Source organism: Phaenicophaeus curvirostris, chromosome Z, assembly GCF_032191515.1.
Source record: "Phaenicophaeus curvirostris isolate KB17595 chromosome Z, BPBGC_Pcur_1.0, whole genome shotgun sequence".
In the NCBI taxonomy this organism is placed as follows: domain Eukaryota; kingdom Metazoa; phylum Chordata; class Aves; order Cuculiformes; family Cuculidae; genus Phaenicophaeus; species Phaenicophaeus curvirostris.
The window spans coordinates 64598440-64615179 of record NC_091431.1 but is presented as its reverse complement, the minus strand read 5'-3'; the positions used below and the strand labels follow the sequence as shown (position 1 = coordinate 64615179).

Sequence of the window (16740 nt, the reverse complement as noted above, 5' to 3'; positions counted from 1 at the left end):
TCTTCCCTCCAATAAAACCTTCCTAATAGTAAGCTTAAAGCAAAATGTGAAGTGGAAAGCAGAACTAAACATCTTTAAACAAAATAATTCAAACTATATTGTTTCTGCATATTTTATCCTAAGATAGAAAAAACAAAATGAAGAAATACATGACTGACTACTATAATAAGAACAAGAGGAAACTTACTTTCTGGTGCTTGGCTCCACGGATATGGGCAGCATAAGCATCTGCCCCTGTACAAGAAACATCACAAAGCTCACAGCGCAACTGATTCTGAGTTCCACGAGCAGAAGTGCTGCTGTTGTTGGTGTTCTGGGAAGCTTTTAATGCTGCTTCTTTCTTTTTGTGTTTCTGGCCTTCCAAGTGTTCTTTATAAGTCTGTCCAATAAACAAGACACACACAATAGGCTGTTTTTACACTGCTCGTTCACCCTTCATGTGAACACAAGTAATGAAGAATACAGCACAGAACACGTTTTGTGTAAGAAAGTGTTTCTACACTGAATCCTTCTTCCATATGCCATCACTAAGGCATTAGCAGGCCACTTCAAAGACCAAGAAATTTTCTCCTCCACTTTAAGGTGATACAGTATTGGGCTTTTCTCCTCTACCTTTTCACCTCCTAAATCAAGTACTGGTCAACAGAAATAACCACTGAAAACTTGGCATGACCAGAAAACTGCAGTTTCCTGCATTGCATTCGATTATTCTTGACTTTGTATTTTCCTCCAACTACACAAGCACAGTGACCATGCATATCCAGAAAACTAAAAAACAAAAAATCAATTAAAAAGGAGGTAGTGCCTAAATAAAGCTGTGCTGAAAATGAAATGCAGAAGCTGATACTTGTTCCACTAACAATTTAGAAAGCCGGAAACTTGTTATTATCTCCCATCTATCTAAACAGTAAGATCTGTTTAGCCAGACAGCCATGTAAACACTCTTCATGGACTGTTATCTACCTTCTATGCACTTGTATCCACTGTGAAGGTAAATTGGGGTGCTGGAATACAATGAAGAATAAATTTACAGGCCTACCATTCATAAAATGTATAATTCCATAGTATTAAAGAAAGTATTTTTAATAAGTTTGCTACTTCTTAGATTTTACTTTTAGCAAATCTATGTGATTTGCTAAAAAAGCAAAACAAATTCAAAACTTAAAATATTTCTGAAAACCAAAGCACAGCTGAAGCTTCTCTATACAAGTTCAGGGGATGTATTTCTTTGTCTTCTCAAAGGAATTTTCATTTAATTACTCCTTCAGTACAAGTACATGATCAGGTCTTTAAAAATTAACAATTATTCTTAAAGGGGTCAGTATTTTAGCTGATGCAATTATTTCTAAACTGTATAGCAGAATATTACATAATACAGGTACCTGTGGTCCAGCACAGCTGATCTTACAAACATCACAGTAGTGGATCTGGGGCGGTTTGGGCGGTTGCTTTGGTTTCAGTTGCTTATTTTGGAATGGTGTCTTTTTAGTAAAGGTGGTCCCTGTCCAAGCAGCTGTTGCAGCAGCAGCAGCAGCAGCTGCTGCTGCCTGTTTCTGTTGCTGCTGCTGTTGCTGGTAATAGGACGATGCAGCTGAATACACTGCAGCTTCATAGCCCGAATAAGAGGTACCTCAAAGATCAAAATAAAATATACATTACATCACTGTACATCATGTATCAATTACATAATACACTAATTCAAAACATGTTGCATAACAGAGCTGGGGCGGGGGCATGGCAGGTTATAAATGATTTATTGAGATCTCGTTAGGCAGTCTGAATTTCATGGTCCACAAATACACAGCTACCAATTGCATCAAGAATGTATTTGATTTTAGACATGTATTTGCAGACACACAGCAATGTTAGATATATCAAAGCATCCCTATATCATATATGAAATTTCCTGGTACATCTGATAAGACTGAGTATGATGCAACAAGAATTTAATAAAAGACTTATCAAAGGCTAATTGAAGTAAGCTAACCAGATTTACTGTTCAAGTTTCAAAATGGCAAGGAAGAGAGACATTATAAACAGGAAGGGGAAAAACGAAGATAGGAGACAGAATACCTAGTGCGATTACATTGTATTTCACCAACTTAAGTTGGTTTAGTACAGAGAAACTGCTTGCCCGCTAAAACCTCGCTATGCAGTCCTTGATTTCTAGTACTGAAGTTGAATAAATCAAGGAAACTGGAATTTCACACCTTTCAGCCAGTTTTCCCATTAGCTTTCTACATCCACTGGTTCAACTATTTTAATCCTCTGATCAGGCTGTCTCAAGGAAGTCTTAAAATGTCTTTTTAAACAGAAAACAAAAAAGCCAAAGAGTTCAAGGTAGTCATAATGTGCCAGCTGATCAACATCTAGCCATTAAGTTCACCTATTTTAATCTTTAACTACTTTTTTGATTTCTAATATTTAAAGGGAAGTCTTTCAGCACCCATTCCCCTTCACATTTTGAGTCAAGACAGCCCAAATTTACAAGATTTATACTGGACTGCTCCTCCTGTCTCTGCAACTGCTGTTGGACAGCAGCACTCTCCCTTCCAGTTCCTCTGGGTAATGTTTGTGTGGATGTGTTTCCCTTATCTACACTTCACCTCACCTTTTCTTTGCAGATCCTACAGTAGGTCACAAAACAGCATGCATGCAGCAATGCCAATGCTTTGTGTATTCTCACATGTAATAAAACAAAGCACACGAAAACATCAAATGGCATTTAAAGACACAGCACAACACTTCATCATGAGAATCATTTAACTGGTTGACACTTCTCAGTGGACTACAAAGTAATTGAATACAAACTGCTAAAATTCTGAATAATTAAAGTCTCGCTTGTAGCAACTGCAAAGATCCCAGCAACATAATATGTCAAATTCTTACCAGAATAAGTAACCGCTGTTGTACTGTACGTTGCACTTTGAGTATAGGATGGAACAACAGTAGCTGCAGCAGCTACTGGCTGCACTGTAGAGGATACCGGGTATATAGAAAATGTTGTCGTTGCTGGACTTGGGGTTGCAGGTTTAATAGCTGTCACTTGTCGTGTTTGCTGGGCTTGAGTATACTGAGTTGCCCCTTGACTATATCCTGCTTTTGGAGCTAATTAGGGTAGAAAATAAGTGTACAAACACAGACGTTTTAGTTGAATGAAATGCAAACCATATGTAGTGCTACTTAATGATATGCTGGGGAATAAATGGGAAAGAAGTAGGGTTCGGTTTGATTTTTTTTTTGTTTGCTCAATTTTGCTTTTTGGTGCATTTTTTTCTGGTTGTCGTTTTGTTTGTTTGTTTTTTACAGTCATGGTTATGCACTGTGTACCATGTTTCACACAACTATTGAATCATGTCACACTAGTAAGCCTTAAATTTACTTATTTAATAATTTTTCATTGGACTATCCTGTTTCCAAACAACCTTCTCCTTCAATGGTTGGACTAGAGTACACTACACAAAAGCGCACCTAAACTCTCCTATTATTTCTAATTAAGTAAATAGGATCTGTGCTTTGTAGCAATCATGATACCAATAACTAAAGAACTGGATACATTAAGCAACTGAAGAATTAGAAGAATTTTTCTAATCGAGTTACCTGAACCTACCACTGATTATTTGAACCTTCTTCAGCAAGGTACCCAGACAAATCAACAAGAAGTTTGCCTGTAAGTATGTTTTGAGCGTATTTAATAACAATCTAATCCTCAGAGATAGCTACTCGTGGCAATGCCACAACAATGTTAAAGCTCTAGTGCAACTACAACTAATCTAGCTCTACTCTTCATTATATTTCCAGTTCTAATTATCTGGATAATATGAAATATTCTAAAAAATGTTAAGGTATTGAAGCAGTATATAGGTTGTATCTAACAGTTTGAGCCATGCCACCCACCTGTCTGGTAGTATGATTCGGCTACTGAAGGCTGAGGCTGGGCAGCGGCAGCCACAGCTGCTGCCGTTGCTGTGGGCTGTTGGTAGTACTGTTTGCTGTCGTAAGCTACAGCTGGGGCAGTAGATCGAACGTAAGAATAGGAATCCTAAAAATCCAAAAAGGAAAGTCAGCAAATTTCTCCTTTAAGTATATATCTTGAGTAACAAAAGCCACTAGGAGAGCCATGTAAACAATTCTCTTATGGTCTGCTAAAGTAGATTTTAAAAAGCATTTACAGGTAAAGCATATACAAATAAATGCATTAAAGAAATTAAATTTATTTTTACAGATACTTCAGGCCTGAAAACAACCCTGATGGTCTTTTTCAGACTTAATACAGGCATTAATCTCACGCTAATGCTATTAAATGATTTTCCCTAGCAAATTGGTTTTGTTACTGAAAAGCCACTACTCTCACTAGTTTTTCATAATGACTGTATCAGATTACAGTTCTGTAAAACACGTAGTGAAAAACTACCACAGATCTCCACAAAACACGTATTTCTACAAATCACAATAAATGCAAAAGTTTACAAATATGACCCTATATTGGGTTTAAAAATGCCACCATTAACAACAGCTTGCTTGGTTATATATTTTAGAGTATGTAAGTGATCCTTTCGAAGTCTTCTTTACTTTTGGGTATATCAGCTAGATCACCAGGGCACCACACCTAGTCTGTAAACAGCAAGGCAAGCAGCCCATTTGACACCATCAACACTGAGGAGATGGCTAGAAAGTTTAGAAGGGGAGGGCCTGGAAGCCACCATATGTATGTACATATATTCTCTCATCCACATCATATTTGTGGTAAAACTTAAAAGACTTGATCAGCTAAAACGTAGCAAGGCATGAATTACTAGGACTGAAATTTACAAATTTATAAAAATTCTTTTTATTTCCAACAAGTTTAACAACAAATTCTCTTTCCAATACAACCTGTGTAAACCAGAACTATTTCCATTTAGTTTAGGGGACTCTCTTTTCTGTCTCAGTGCAGGTAATAACTGACCTCATGAGTACATGTGCTATAGGAAAGCTGATTCATTACCATATGTAACAAATAATAAAATCTGTATAAAAGAACAGATAATATGCAGCAACAGTATAGTCCTTTTAAACAAATCAAAACACCAATTAGACTCTTGATAATGCCTTGATAAATTGAGAACTAAAAAGTTAAAGAATTATTACAAGAAACATGCTATTTTCAACATCCAAGATGAAAACAGACACACAGTTCCCTTTTGTGGAAGCCTGTAGCCACTGAGGTTAAGCAATCATCACACAAAGGGTTCCCAAAAGCTACCCAAATGGTAGTTCCTCTTCTAGGACAATCTTCCAACAACATATGTTTGGTCCTAGAACTCCTGCGGCATCCAGGAACCTAACAAAGTAACTATTGCTATGTCCGCCAAGAATTTTTATCGCAACAGCTTTTTCAGCTGCACCAGTTTACTGCACTGGAATATCTAAGCTAGCTGAGACAGGACAGTGCTACTCTCCTCAGCACTAGCTTCACAACATCACTTGGAGGTAAACATTAGTTTATTGCTCCTTGTACAACTGTTTAAATCCAGTGCTGATAATCCTCTATACCGGCTGTATGAGACTGCAGTCACTTAACAGTGTATCAGGTTTTGCTACTAATTAATTTGAGTTGTACCCAAACTGTGATTTACAGCAGAAAAAAACCACATAATCTTACGCAACCAGGCCTCCTCCTTTTGATGTAACATTTAAAAGGCTAAGACAGAAGTAGCTTTTTTGGATCTCACCTGGTAATTCTGCGTCGTCACAGGAGGTGGTGGTGGTGGAGCCTCTTGTTGCCTCTGGGTGTAACCATAATCAGTAGCGGTGTGTGCAGTGGGATAGCCTCCATAGGCAGCAGCTGTCGCAGCAGCCGCAACTGCTACTGGAGCAGGCCTGGCTACAGCAACTGTAGCTGCTGCCGGAGCGTAGGCTGCAGTAACAGTATGCGCAGCGACTGGAGCCTGATGGACAGTGTAGCTAGCAACTGTAGTTGGATGGGAATAGGCTACACCCGAAGCTGGCTGCTGGCTATATTGGAAAAAGAAAGTAAGTAATCAGAGTAATGCAGACATTTCAAAATCCCAGATATGATTAATATTCATCTGTTCTACTAACAGATCTGGATTAGCTGCTGAGCTACACATAGGCTTTAGTGGCTTTTATTACTCCCTTGGCATCCCCGCTAAAAGGGCTGTATTGCTTAGAAGCTTCTGTGGATGCACACGTATCACATGGGTGTTGACTTTCTTAGCAAAGGGCACATTTGTGTTGCGTTTTTTCCAAGCAGTAGAACCCAAGTCTTGCATTCACAAATCAGAAGTCTTAAACTGTTATCTTCCCAGGGCCAACAGGTTGCTGAATGCTTTAGTGGTTCATCAATAAAACCGACGTATCTGTCAAATTAAAGCAAACACTACTTTTCTGAGAGACCTTACTACTGACCTGCACTTGCAGGAAGTTTTTCAACAAACCATAGTAAAATAGTAAGATTTTAAAGCCTTTCATGAAAATTAGCTCAGAATTCTTATATTTAAGGCAGAGACACTTCAAATACACACCTCTGACAGCGGACTTCTCCCACAGAAATTTAAGGTTTGAAAAGCTGGCTCCACTTGTTCACACATAAGTCCACTGCCTCACAACATGAACCATCAAAAGAATTACAGAATCATCAAGGTTGGAAAAGACCTCTAAGATCCTCCAGTCCAACCATCAACCCAGCACCACTGCACCTAATAACCAATGTCCCAAAGCCTACTCACTTCTTGAAACCCCCAGGAATGGACTCCACTGCTCCTCTGGGCAAAGCACCTCCAATCCTTCATCACTCTTTCAGTAAAGAAACTGTCCTAACAGCAAATCTAAACCTCCCCTTGCACAACTTGAGGCCATTCCCTCTCATCTTATCACTTCTTATTTGGGAGAAGAGACCAGAACCCACCTCACACAACCTCCTTTCAGGGAGTTGTGGGGAACAATAATGTCTCCCTTCAGCCTCCTCTTCTTCAGGCTAAACAACCCCAGTTCCCTCAGCCACTCCGCATAACACCTCTGCTCTAGATCCTTCAGCAGGTCCGCTGCACTTCTCTGGACACTCCAGTCACTTAATATCTATCTTGTAGTGAGGGGCCCAAAACAGGATTTGAGGTGCAGCCTCACCAACACTGAATACAGGGGCACAATTCTCTCCCTACTCCTGCCGGTCACACCACTTTGATTTTTAAACAACAGTCAGACCAAGCAAGTCAGCCCTGTTCAATGTCTTTATCAATGACCTGGATGGAGTCATTGAGTGCACCCTTAGCAAGTTTGCGGATGACACTGAGCTGGGTGGAAGTGTGGATCTGTTGGAGGGTAGGGAGGCTCTGCAAAGGGATCTGAACAGGCTGGACCACTGGGCAGAGTCCAGTGGCATGAGGTTTAACAAGGCCAAATGCCGGGTCCTGCACTTGGGGCACAACAACCCTATGCAGCTACAGACTAGGAGAAGTCTGTCTAGAAAGCTGCTTGGAGGAGAGGGACCTGGGAGTGTTGGTTGACAGCAACTGAACATGAGCCAGCAGTGGCCCAGGTGGCCAAGAAGGCCAATGGCATCTGGGCTTGGATCAGAAACGGCGTGACCAGCAGGTCCAGGGAGGTTATTCTCCGTCTGTACTCGGCACTGGTGAGACGGTTCCTCGAATCCTGTGTTCAGTTCTGGGCCCCTCACCACAAGAAGGATGTTGAGGCTCTGGAGTGAGTCCAGAGAAGAGCAACAAAGCTGGTGAAGGGGCTGGAGAACAGGCCTTATGAGGAGCGGCTGAGAGAGCTGGGGTTGTTTAGCCTGGAGAAGAGGAGGCTGAGGGGAGACCTCATTGCTCTCTACAACTACCTGAAAGGACGTTGTAGAGAGGAGGGTGCTGGCCTCTTCTTCCAAGTGACAGGGGACAGGACAAGAGGGAATGGCCTCAAGCTCCGCCAGGGGAGATTTAGGCTGGACATTAGGAAAAAACTCTTCACAGAAAGGGTCATTGGGCACTGGAACAGGCTGCCCAGGGACGTGGTTGAGTCACCTTCCCTGGAGGTGTTTAAGGCACGGGTGGATGAGGTGCTAAGGGGCATGGTTTAGTGTTTGATAGGAATGGTTGGACTCGATGATCCGGTGGGTCTCTTCCAACCTGGTTATTCTATGGTTCTATGATCCTATGACTGTTATCAGAGCTTTGGCCATCTTCCAGGCATGTGCTGAGATTAATCCCTCTAAAATCTGCATATAGGACATTAATGTGTAGCTATTTACTCAGAAGAAGGAAATAGTAAGAGAGGAAATAAAAAACGACGGCTTTACAGGTTTAATTATTTCAACAGAAACGAATACGATCAGAAGCTTAGAATAGTTATTTTGATTTTTTAAAAAAGTGAACCATGCAAAACACCACTATCTGGAACAATAATACAAAGTGGGGATTGAGCAATTGTTCTGAATTTTTTAGCACACTTCTTGCACTGTTGTTCAATAATATTTAAGAATCTCTATAACGTTTCACATCCCCATAGCACTATTAAAAGATAATTCAAAACCAACTTGGTGTGAATAAAGGAGGCAGCTTCCACAATTTTTCAGAAGAAAACACTTGAAGCAAACATACTCAGTGGCACAACATAATTGCAGATGGTTATGATCAAAACCAAAAGAAACTGGTTACAGTATTTTTCCCTAAAGTCTGTAGTATTCACTCTGACACAACTATCAGAAACAAAGCACCTTATAACTGTACATACTATTATTTTTACAAAAGAATTCCCCATGTTTAGTAATTTTATTTATTTATTATTTCAGAAAAACTGGTTGTAATTTTAATTACAGCAGAATCCATAACTTCAAGGCATATATAAAAAACCTAACATTCCTACAGTTGAAACAGAGAAGATTTCATTATTCTCGGACCTCCATACCTGGACTCCACCAGACTTCTTAAAAGACCACTTGCAATCCATTAGAATTTAATTCAATTGTGAGTCACACTCACAATTACGTTTCATTTTATTTTCAATTGCCTAGCTTAACAGCAAAAGAAGACCCAACAGACTTTGACATAGCTCATACCACTGGTTGAAACAATTATTCCTGCTTGCTGTACATAGATTCTTCATTTTGTCAATTTAAGGGGAGCTCAGGTGAGCAACCTGATCCAATGGAAGGTGTCCCTGCCCACAGCAGGCGGAGGGCATCCCTTCCAATCCAAAGCATTCTACAATTCTATGATTCTAAATTGGACTCCAGCAGAAAATTCAGAAAGACTATTTTATGATAGTAAAAGTGCATGACAGTCTATAAAATTTGGCTGCATTAACTGCATAACTAACAGTAAAGAAATGTAAAATATTCACAAATTAAAATGAGGTAATTATTGTCACATATCTGCTAAAACCCCATTATACAGAGAAAACAGACAGCAAAATATTTAACTCTCACTGTAGCTGAACAGAACAACTGACCATTAATGCCCACAAGGAAAGTCTGACTACCCCCATCCCCATTTTTATTATTCCTTCCTGTCATATACCAAACCTGGCTATGCCATCCTATTCTATCCCTGGTGCTAGCTCTTCTACTTGTCAAGCTATTCTGCTCTGATTTATCTCATTAATTTAGCAGAAAACAATGAGATGAGTTTTGGGGGTCTTTTCCTAGGCTCATTATTTAATGTAGTAGAAGTGTCAGAAACACTGGAGCTCACAAAACAAGTCATCTGAGTGCCAGAACCCATGTAAGTTTATACATAGACAAACAGAGAAAATAAAACTAGGAGGAGAACAAACAGGGACCTGTCCAGGCAGCACTGACTTGGCTCTTCCAAGTTTCATGAAACTGTTTAAGTTACTATTGCAAAATACAATACAGTGCTCACAACATGCTATGAAGTAAAAGTACCAGTCAGTTTATCAAAGATGCTTCTGTTCTCAGAATACAAGTGATTAAAGCTACCAGGCAGTGTTCAGTTTTTAATATCGTGAAGAGATTATGGTCATTATCAGCAGGAACATTAAGAATCTGGTACAGAGAGTTTCATTTCTTCTGTGCTATTTTTGTATTGAAATTCCTTATCATGGCATAGAATTAACAGCCTCAGTCATTTGATTTTTGAGGCTGAGGTAGTTCTATGACCATGTTTAATTTGGCAAACCTGTTCCCCTTGCTTCTGCAACTTCATGCAGAGCTAGTGATCGAGTTTGCAGGACTGCAAGAAAAATGTTCTAAAATTGACTGCTTCTTCCTTGTTAAAATTATGTTACATTATGTTACAGAAATTCATGGTGACACCTTTGATTACATTCATTATCCTCCCCATGGTCTCACTGAAAACCTTTTAACATTAAGATGACCACCAGGCATTTTTCTGTAAGCAATTTACATAACAAGATTCTTACCCTCCATACTTCTTCATACCCTTCTTACTTCTTCATTTAACTTACGAGATCTTTTGTCCTTGTTTGGTGATTAGTGCCTCATCACACCTGCCAAGACGAACTTACCTCCTCCTAGATTATTTTGCCAGACTCGGCATCCCACTGATCTTTATTGCAGTTAAGTTGATCTGTGCACCTATCTTAGTACTATCTTTTACAGATAGCAACAACCATACGCATCATTCAGAGATGAGGTTCCAGCTGTGCTACCCTCTCTGCTCCAGATAGTGCCTTCTTTCCTAACACACTGTCTTCCTCAGAGCAGCTTCTCGTGAAGTTACCTGTGCACTGACAGTATTTGTCTTGCGCCATATACCACAGCATGCCACACTAATATAAATACTAGGTAAGACTCATAACCAATTCCTAGGGAACAGCACTGCAATTATTCCTGCTTGACAATCACTCTTCTAATTCTACTAACCACTTCCATCAGCTCCTTCTCTACAATTATTTTACTAATCTCTATCTTAAGTAACAATTTTCCATACTGCACCACATCAAGCATTTCAGCTTAATCCAAATAAATAAGACTCCAAAAGATTTAGGCATGTGATTGAGTTATTAGAGCAGCAATGAAATACAGTATGTCAGCTGAGCTACAGTAACAAACCGCATGTGTTCTTCACCACAACAAAGACAGTAATTCAGTTTAGCTTAATCACCCAATACAGTGTGAAAAGGCTGAAACAAATTAGTCTGTATGTTCTATAGGCTAGGGACATGCAAACAGGTACTGCAGCAGAACCTACGCAGCAGCTCACTCACAGACCTGGTAACTTAGCAAGTTTTCCTTGTAGGTCAATCCTTCTCTTCCCACAAATAAATTCTAGGATATCTATTAGTACATTGAGCACAAGGAATTCTAGCTCTCTTCATAGGAAAAGATACTCAGTCCAATTTGCTTGATTAACTAGGTGGAGCTTAAAAACCATAGATAAATTTATAATGCCTTTGAATGATTTGAGTTGGAAGGGACCTTAAAGATCCTTTTACTCCATCACCCCTGCCATACGCAGGAACACCTTCCACTGGATCAGGTTGCTCAAAGCCCCATCCAGACTGGTGCTGAATATGTCCAGGGATGGGGCTTCCACGACTTCTCTGGGCACATGTTCCAATGCCTCACCACCCTCAACTCAGGCTGAAACAGAGACTTGGAGGTTATCTGTTGCAATCCAGTGCTCAAAGCACAGCTACTTTCAAAGTTACATTAGGTTTCTCAGGGCTTTGTCCGGCTGGGTTCCAATCACCTCCAAGATCAGCAAGACTGCTCCAGACAACTTGTTCCACTGTTTGAGCACCCTCACTGTCAAGAATTTATTCCTTAGTTTATAAAAGCATCAGTTTCAAAAACAAGTCAGTTCTAGACCTACACTTACATAATGCAAACCCAGTTTGTGACCACTGAACTCAATGTGACTTCATACCGCAATTCCAAGTGTTTCAACTTACTATCAAAATAAACATCATTCTCTGATTTAAGAAGTTGTGGATGAAGGACCTGTCAGCTTAAGATCATACGTAATATTACCTCCTTTGTCAGAAGTTTTCATTAAAAAAAAGAATATATTTGTTTCATACCATACCTATTCATTTATCTGAGACAGTGCCTCCTCAGCAAGATTACTTTAATTTCTGTTTTCTAGGAAAACCACACATTCTTCAATGCTCATGTTCCAGCTCAGGTATCTATTTCACTGCATTTTCACCATGCTGGCCAAAGCCAGCTTACAGCCTACATGCTGCACTCAACTGTTCTGCACCAGGTTCTGTAGGTGTATGTTTCAGTCAACACCAGAAGGTCATTTCCAGCACCTTACCTCACCTGGTTTGTCTCTCCTTACCCACCTTAAACTGCTACATGCATATCACTATTTCCCCAGGGTCTTTGCTTAGTCCTTCAAAACAAGTTTACAGCCAATTGTACAGCTAGCTTGCTCTCACCTTTCACATTTTACCCAAGTAACCTCACAATTGAGACAATTCTTTATTCACAATGATCAAAGTACAGTTATGAGAAAATTATTTTCTGTAAAACATCTTTGACTCAAATACTTGAATAATTTCTACTGACACTGCTGATGGGAAATACTAACCTTTCTGGTGCGTTAGTATTGGAACCAGTGCCACGTATTATGAAATACCATTATGGTATTAAACCTCAGTGAAGTGACCACATATCTCTCTCCACACTAATCTCCAATTCCATGTCAACTTGATTTTCTGGGAGGTTAGGGTCCACACTGGCTCACAATCTTGTAGAATCCATTCCAGAGCAAAGGCCACAGCAAAAAAAACAGCCTTGTCTACAGTGCTGCCTCCTGTATGAAACTTCTCTCACTAAGTGAAGGTACATTTTCCTAAGGCAGGTGCAAGCTGGACATAATACTAATACTGCAGCTGTTTTCATGGTATTAACATTTGATATTGCTGTGTACACACAGAACTGTGATTCAACATTACTTGAGTACAACATGAAAAATCTCTTCATTTGTGAAGACTCCACTTCAAAACACTGAGGCATCAGAGTTATGAAGACCTCCGTGCCCAACTCCACACAGCAAAAATCAATTGAGCTACACTACAAACTCTTCCAGAAAGTGTAATTCTAGGTAGACACCGAGCCAGAAGAATTCCAGCCTGCACACTTACAAGCTGTATTAAAACACCAGTAACACAAAGTCCACACCCTAAGAACAAGCTCTCAGAACAGAAGGTGCTATCCATCTCTACTCCATATTAGTTATTAAAGTAACAACATTAATTTCACCTTCCTGTTGGTAATTTCTATTCCCCTCAAAAAAACCCAGAATATTCAAGAAGAAATCAAAAACCTTTTCTGAACTGCACAGGATCTTTAACAAGGAAATTAGCAGTTGTTTTGATATAGAAAAAAAGACATTGACTCTAAAAGTCAAAATAAGCTAGCAGCACACATATAAAAGTTGGATGCTGACTAGGAGGCAGAAATTGCTGATCAATAGCAATTAATAAAGTACTGGTGTTTGCATAGCAAAACATTGTTCTCCTGTTCCAAAACCACACACATTTGTCTAACTTAAATAGCTGTAAAATACAGGTTTGAAAACAAGCAACACCCTTTCACCAAAAAAGCTTAGGTGATAATTTGTATTGTAACTGTTTAGATCTAATATAGCAGAACCTTCATTTTTTAGTTACTTTCATATAACCACACTGATTGAAGGTCTGGATCTCCTGTGAAATTTGAACCCAAGAATGGCAGAGAATTAAGAGCAATTAAAAAACAAATACTGAATTCTTTCTGTAGAACACTTAACTTAGTCCTTTTTTCATTTCCAGCTGTTGGCATTTTCTAGTAAAAAAGCATTGGGGCTTATTTTTTTTTTGTAAAAAATTAAGCTGAAAGCAAAAAGTTGTATGTTTTTGCACATTAACAATATCAAGAAAAAACAACACTAGTACAATACCATCTATTTTGGCAGGTAAACATTTCAGATGATTTAAGTTTATCAGATATGTTATTTTCCACACTAAGTTATTTGTGGAGTAAGTCATGTTCTGGAATTTCATAAGTTATGTGTGGCAATTACTGTCAGAGGAAAACACAATATATTTACTTATGACATATTGGTACATGCGGAGAAAACATAGAAAAGGTTCCCTGTAACCCTTCTTCTCCATCACACTGACTAATTTAATTTACAAACAAAAATTAATTGTAACTCATGTGCATGTAAGCAAAAGAAGAACAAAAATGCTGATCTCCAGCACACGTCTGTAGTACAACAAAAACACACATGTATATTAAAGCTGCCACTATTACAGCTCTGTTTGGGGCACAGAACACTGAAAACTCTTCCTAGAGGCAAAGAACATCTTTCTTTTTTTAGTTTTCATTCCCTCAAGAGTGCTATTTTGATAGAGTTAAGTTCAGGATGAAAACCAATTTTGTTTCTACCCAAACTATCACCTTGGTCAGAAATTACAACTTCTAAAACACATTTCTCTAAGAATTTATTTTCATTTGAAGAAATGCTTCTCAGGACACCTTAGCACAACATTTCAGCTACTTCAGAAATATTGTTTTAGATACTAATATATCGAATCCCACAAATTAAGTCTTATTCCTTGAACTTTAACATTTAAGAACATTGAACATTTCAGCATAAAGGAAAGCGTTTACTGAGACCTAACTGCCAGATTTCTCTAAGTTTCATAGATTTTTCTACTGGTAGCAGAACAGCAATAAAAACCCCTAAAGTTTTGCAGTTTTTCTTTCAGGATATGAAGACCGAAACTAGAATGATGCAATTCTACAAAGCCTGAAAGAAGCACTACAATCTGCTGCTTCTTCAGATCCTAACCTAGGAAGATGACTATTGAAGAACTGGTCAGATGAAGTTTCAGGTGCATTAATGGAACCTGGGCTAAGTAAAAACCAAAATAATACAAAAAAATCAAAAATCAAAAACCAAACACGAAACACAACACAACACCCAAGTGAGCTTTATTCCTCCTAAACACGCTTGACAATAAGCAGCATAAAATGGTAAAGTGAAATATCACACAGCACTAAATTGTATTTTAGAAGTAACTTCTGTTTTTCTTTAGCCTGTCACTCACCAAAGGCATAAAGTTTTGAATAAGACAATATACCTTTTCAGAACTTTAATGAAAATTTCCTATTATTACAAATTTGTGAACAGAACATTGCTCATAACACATTGGTAAGAATCCAGAGAAGCCTGCAAAACTCTTGAATTCTGTTACATTTCAGCAGCTTCTAGTAATATGTTCTACGGTTTAGCTACACACAGCCTAAAAAACCCCAATTTTTTGCAGCAATTTTGAGTTTCCCTTCCTCTTCCTTGTTTCAAAAAAGCCTCCTATCATTACAAACAAAAAATACTGACTGCTACTAGATAGCTAAATTATATCCTAAGTCAGATCAAATATTAATATCCTCATGTTTTCAATGCAGCTTTACTGCTTCATTAATTTTCATGTTTAGTCTCATGACCCAATTCAAATCCAATCAAACTCTGCAATGCTTTCCTCATTGTGTATCACCACGTAACTACAAATATCTGATGCAATATACGCTGTGTATCTACCTCCCTTTATTCAGTTGCACGCAATGAACAACTAGCTCCTGGCCTGTACTACTTTATTCATTAACAAACCACTGATTTTATTCAAGTCTAGTGAACAGTCCTGTTCACAGTAAGAGCATACAAGACATAAAAAACCTGACCTTGAGAAAGTGCCTGAAAAAGTAAGTACCAACTACAAGCATTTTCCCTCTCCAAACCACAGAATCAAAAATGGTTGGAAGGCACCTCAGGAGGTCAGGCGGGTGTCCAGTCCTGCTCAAGATGGGCCACACTGAGCCAGTCACCCAGGACTGTGACCAGACAGCTTTTCAATACCTCCAAAAATAGAGACGCTATAACCTCCCCAGGCAACCTCTGACAGTGCTTGGCCACCCTCCCAGTAAAAGAAGTATTTCCTGATGTTCAGAGGGAACCCCCTGTATTCTGTTTGTGCCCATTGCCTCTGGTCCTGTCACTGGACACCACTAGAAGGAGCCTGCCTTTGCACCCTACCTTCAGGTATTTATAGACATTGAGAAGACACCCCTCAGCCTTCTCTCTCAGCTAGACAGTCCCAGCGCCCTCAGGAGAGATGCTCCAGTCCCTTCATCAGCTTTGTAGCCCTTTGCTGGACTCTCCAGTGTGTCTGTAACTCTCTTGTACAGGGGAGCCCAGAACTGAACAGAGGACTCCTGGTACGGCCTCACCAGTGCTGAGCAGGGATAGATCTCCTCTCTCCGTCTGCTGGCAACACTTTGCCTAATGCAGCCCAGGATACCGTTTGCCTTCTTTGCTGCCAGGGCACACGCTGACTCATGGTCAGCCTGGCGTGCGCAGGGCGTCCCCAGGTCCTTGTCTGCCAGGTTGTTTCCCAGCTGCGTGGCCCCAGCAAGTATCAGTGCAAAGGGCTGTTCCTCCCCAGGGGTAGGACCCTGCACTTGCCCTTGTTGAACTTCATGAGGTTCCTGTCAGTCCATCTCTCCAGCCTGTTGAGGTCGCTCTGGATGACATGCAACCCTCTGGCGTACCAGCCACCCCTCCCAGTTTTGTGTCATTAGCAAACTGGCAGAGGATGTTAAACAAGAAAAACTTTACATCTGGCAAGTTCTCTATAAAAGGAAACTTTGCTAGTATGGAAAAGGTATTGAGTTTCTAAAACATTCTATATTAACATCCTTTAAGCAACTACTTTGCTTCTGTAGGACCAATAATACAACTACAGTTTAAACCACTGTAGTTGCAT

At 39.6% G+C, this 16740-nt stretch overlaps 1 protein-coding gene and 1 non-coding gene across 4 annotated transcripts in view; both read right to left on the bottom strand.

Moving 5' to 3' along the window:
* ZFR (zinc finger RNA binding protein) overlaps positions 1-16740 on the bottom strand; it is a 48522-nt gene that overhangs the window by 24403 nt on the left and 7379 nt on the right. For all 3 annotated transcript variants that reach the window (XR_011339376.1, XM_069880083.1, XM_069880084.1), the window contains exons 3-7: positions 5715-5997; positions 3898-4042; positions 2890-3108; positions 1383-1630; positions 188-379 (exon numbers count right to left, since the gene is read on the bottom strand). Coding sequence is in view for 2 of the 3 variants with exons in the window: in XM_069880083.1 (XP_069736184.1) it covers positions 188-379; positions 1383-1630; positions 2890-3108; positions 3898-4042; positions 5715-5997 (1087 nt within the window). In the remaining variant the exon portion in view is untranslated. The remainder of the gene's footprint in view (positions 1-187; positions 380-1382; positions 1631-2889; positions 3109-3897; positions 4043-5714; positions 5998-16740) is intronic.
* LOC138733758 (small nucleolar RNA SNORA66) lies at positions 10052-10188 on the bottom strand. The gene has a single exon (XR_011339450.1). It is a non-coding gene; the product is annotated as a small nucleolar RNA SNORA66 (small nucleolar RNA).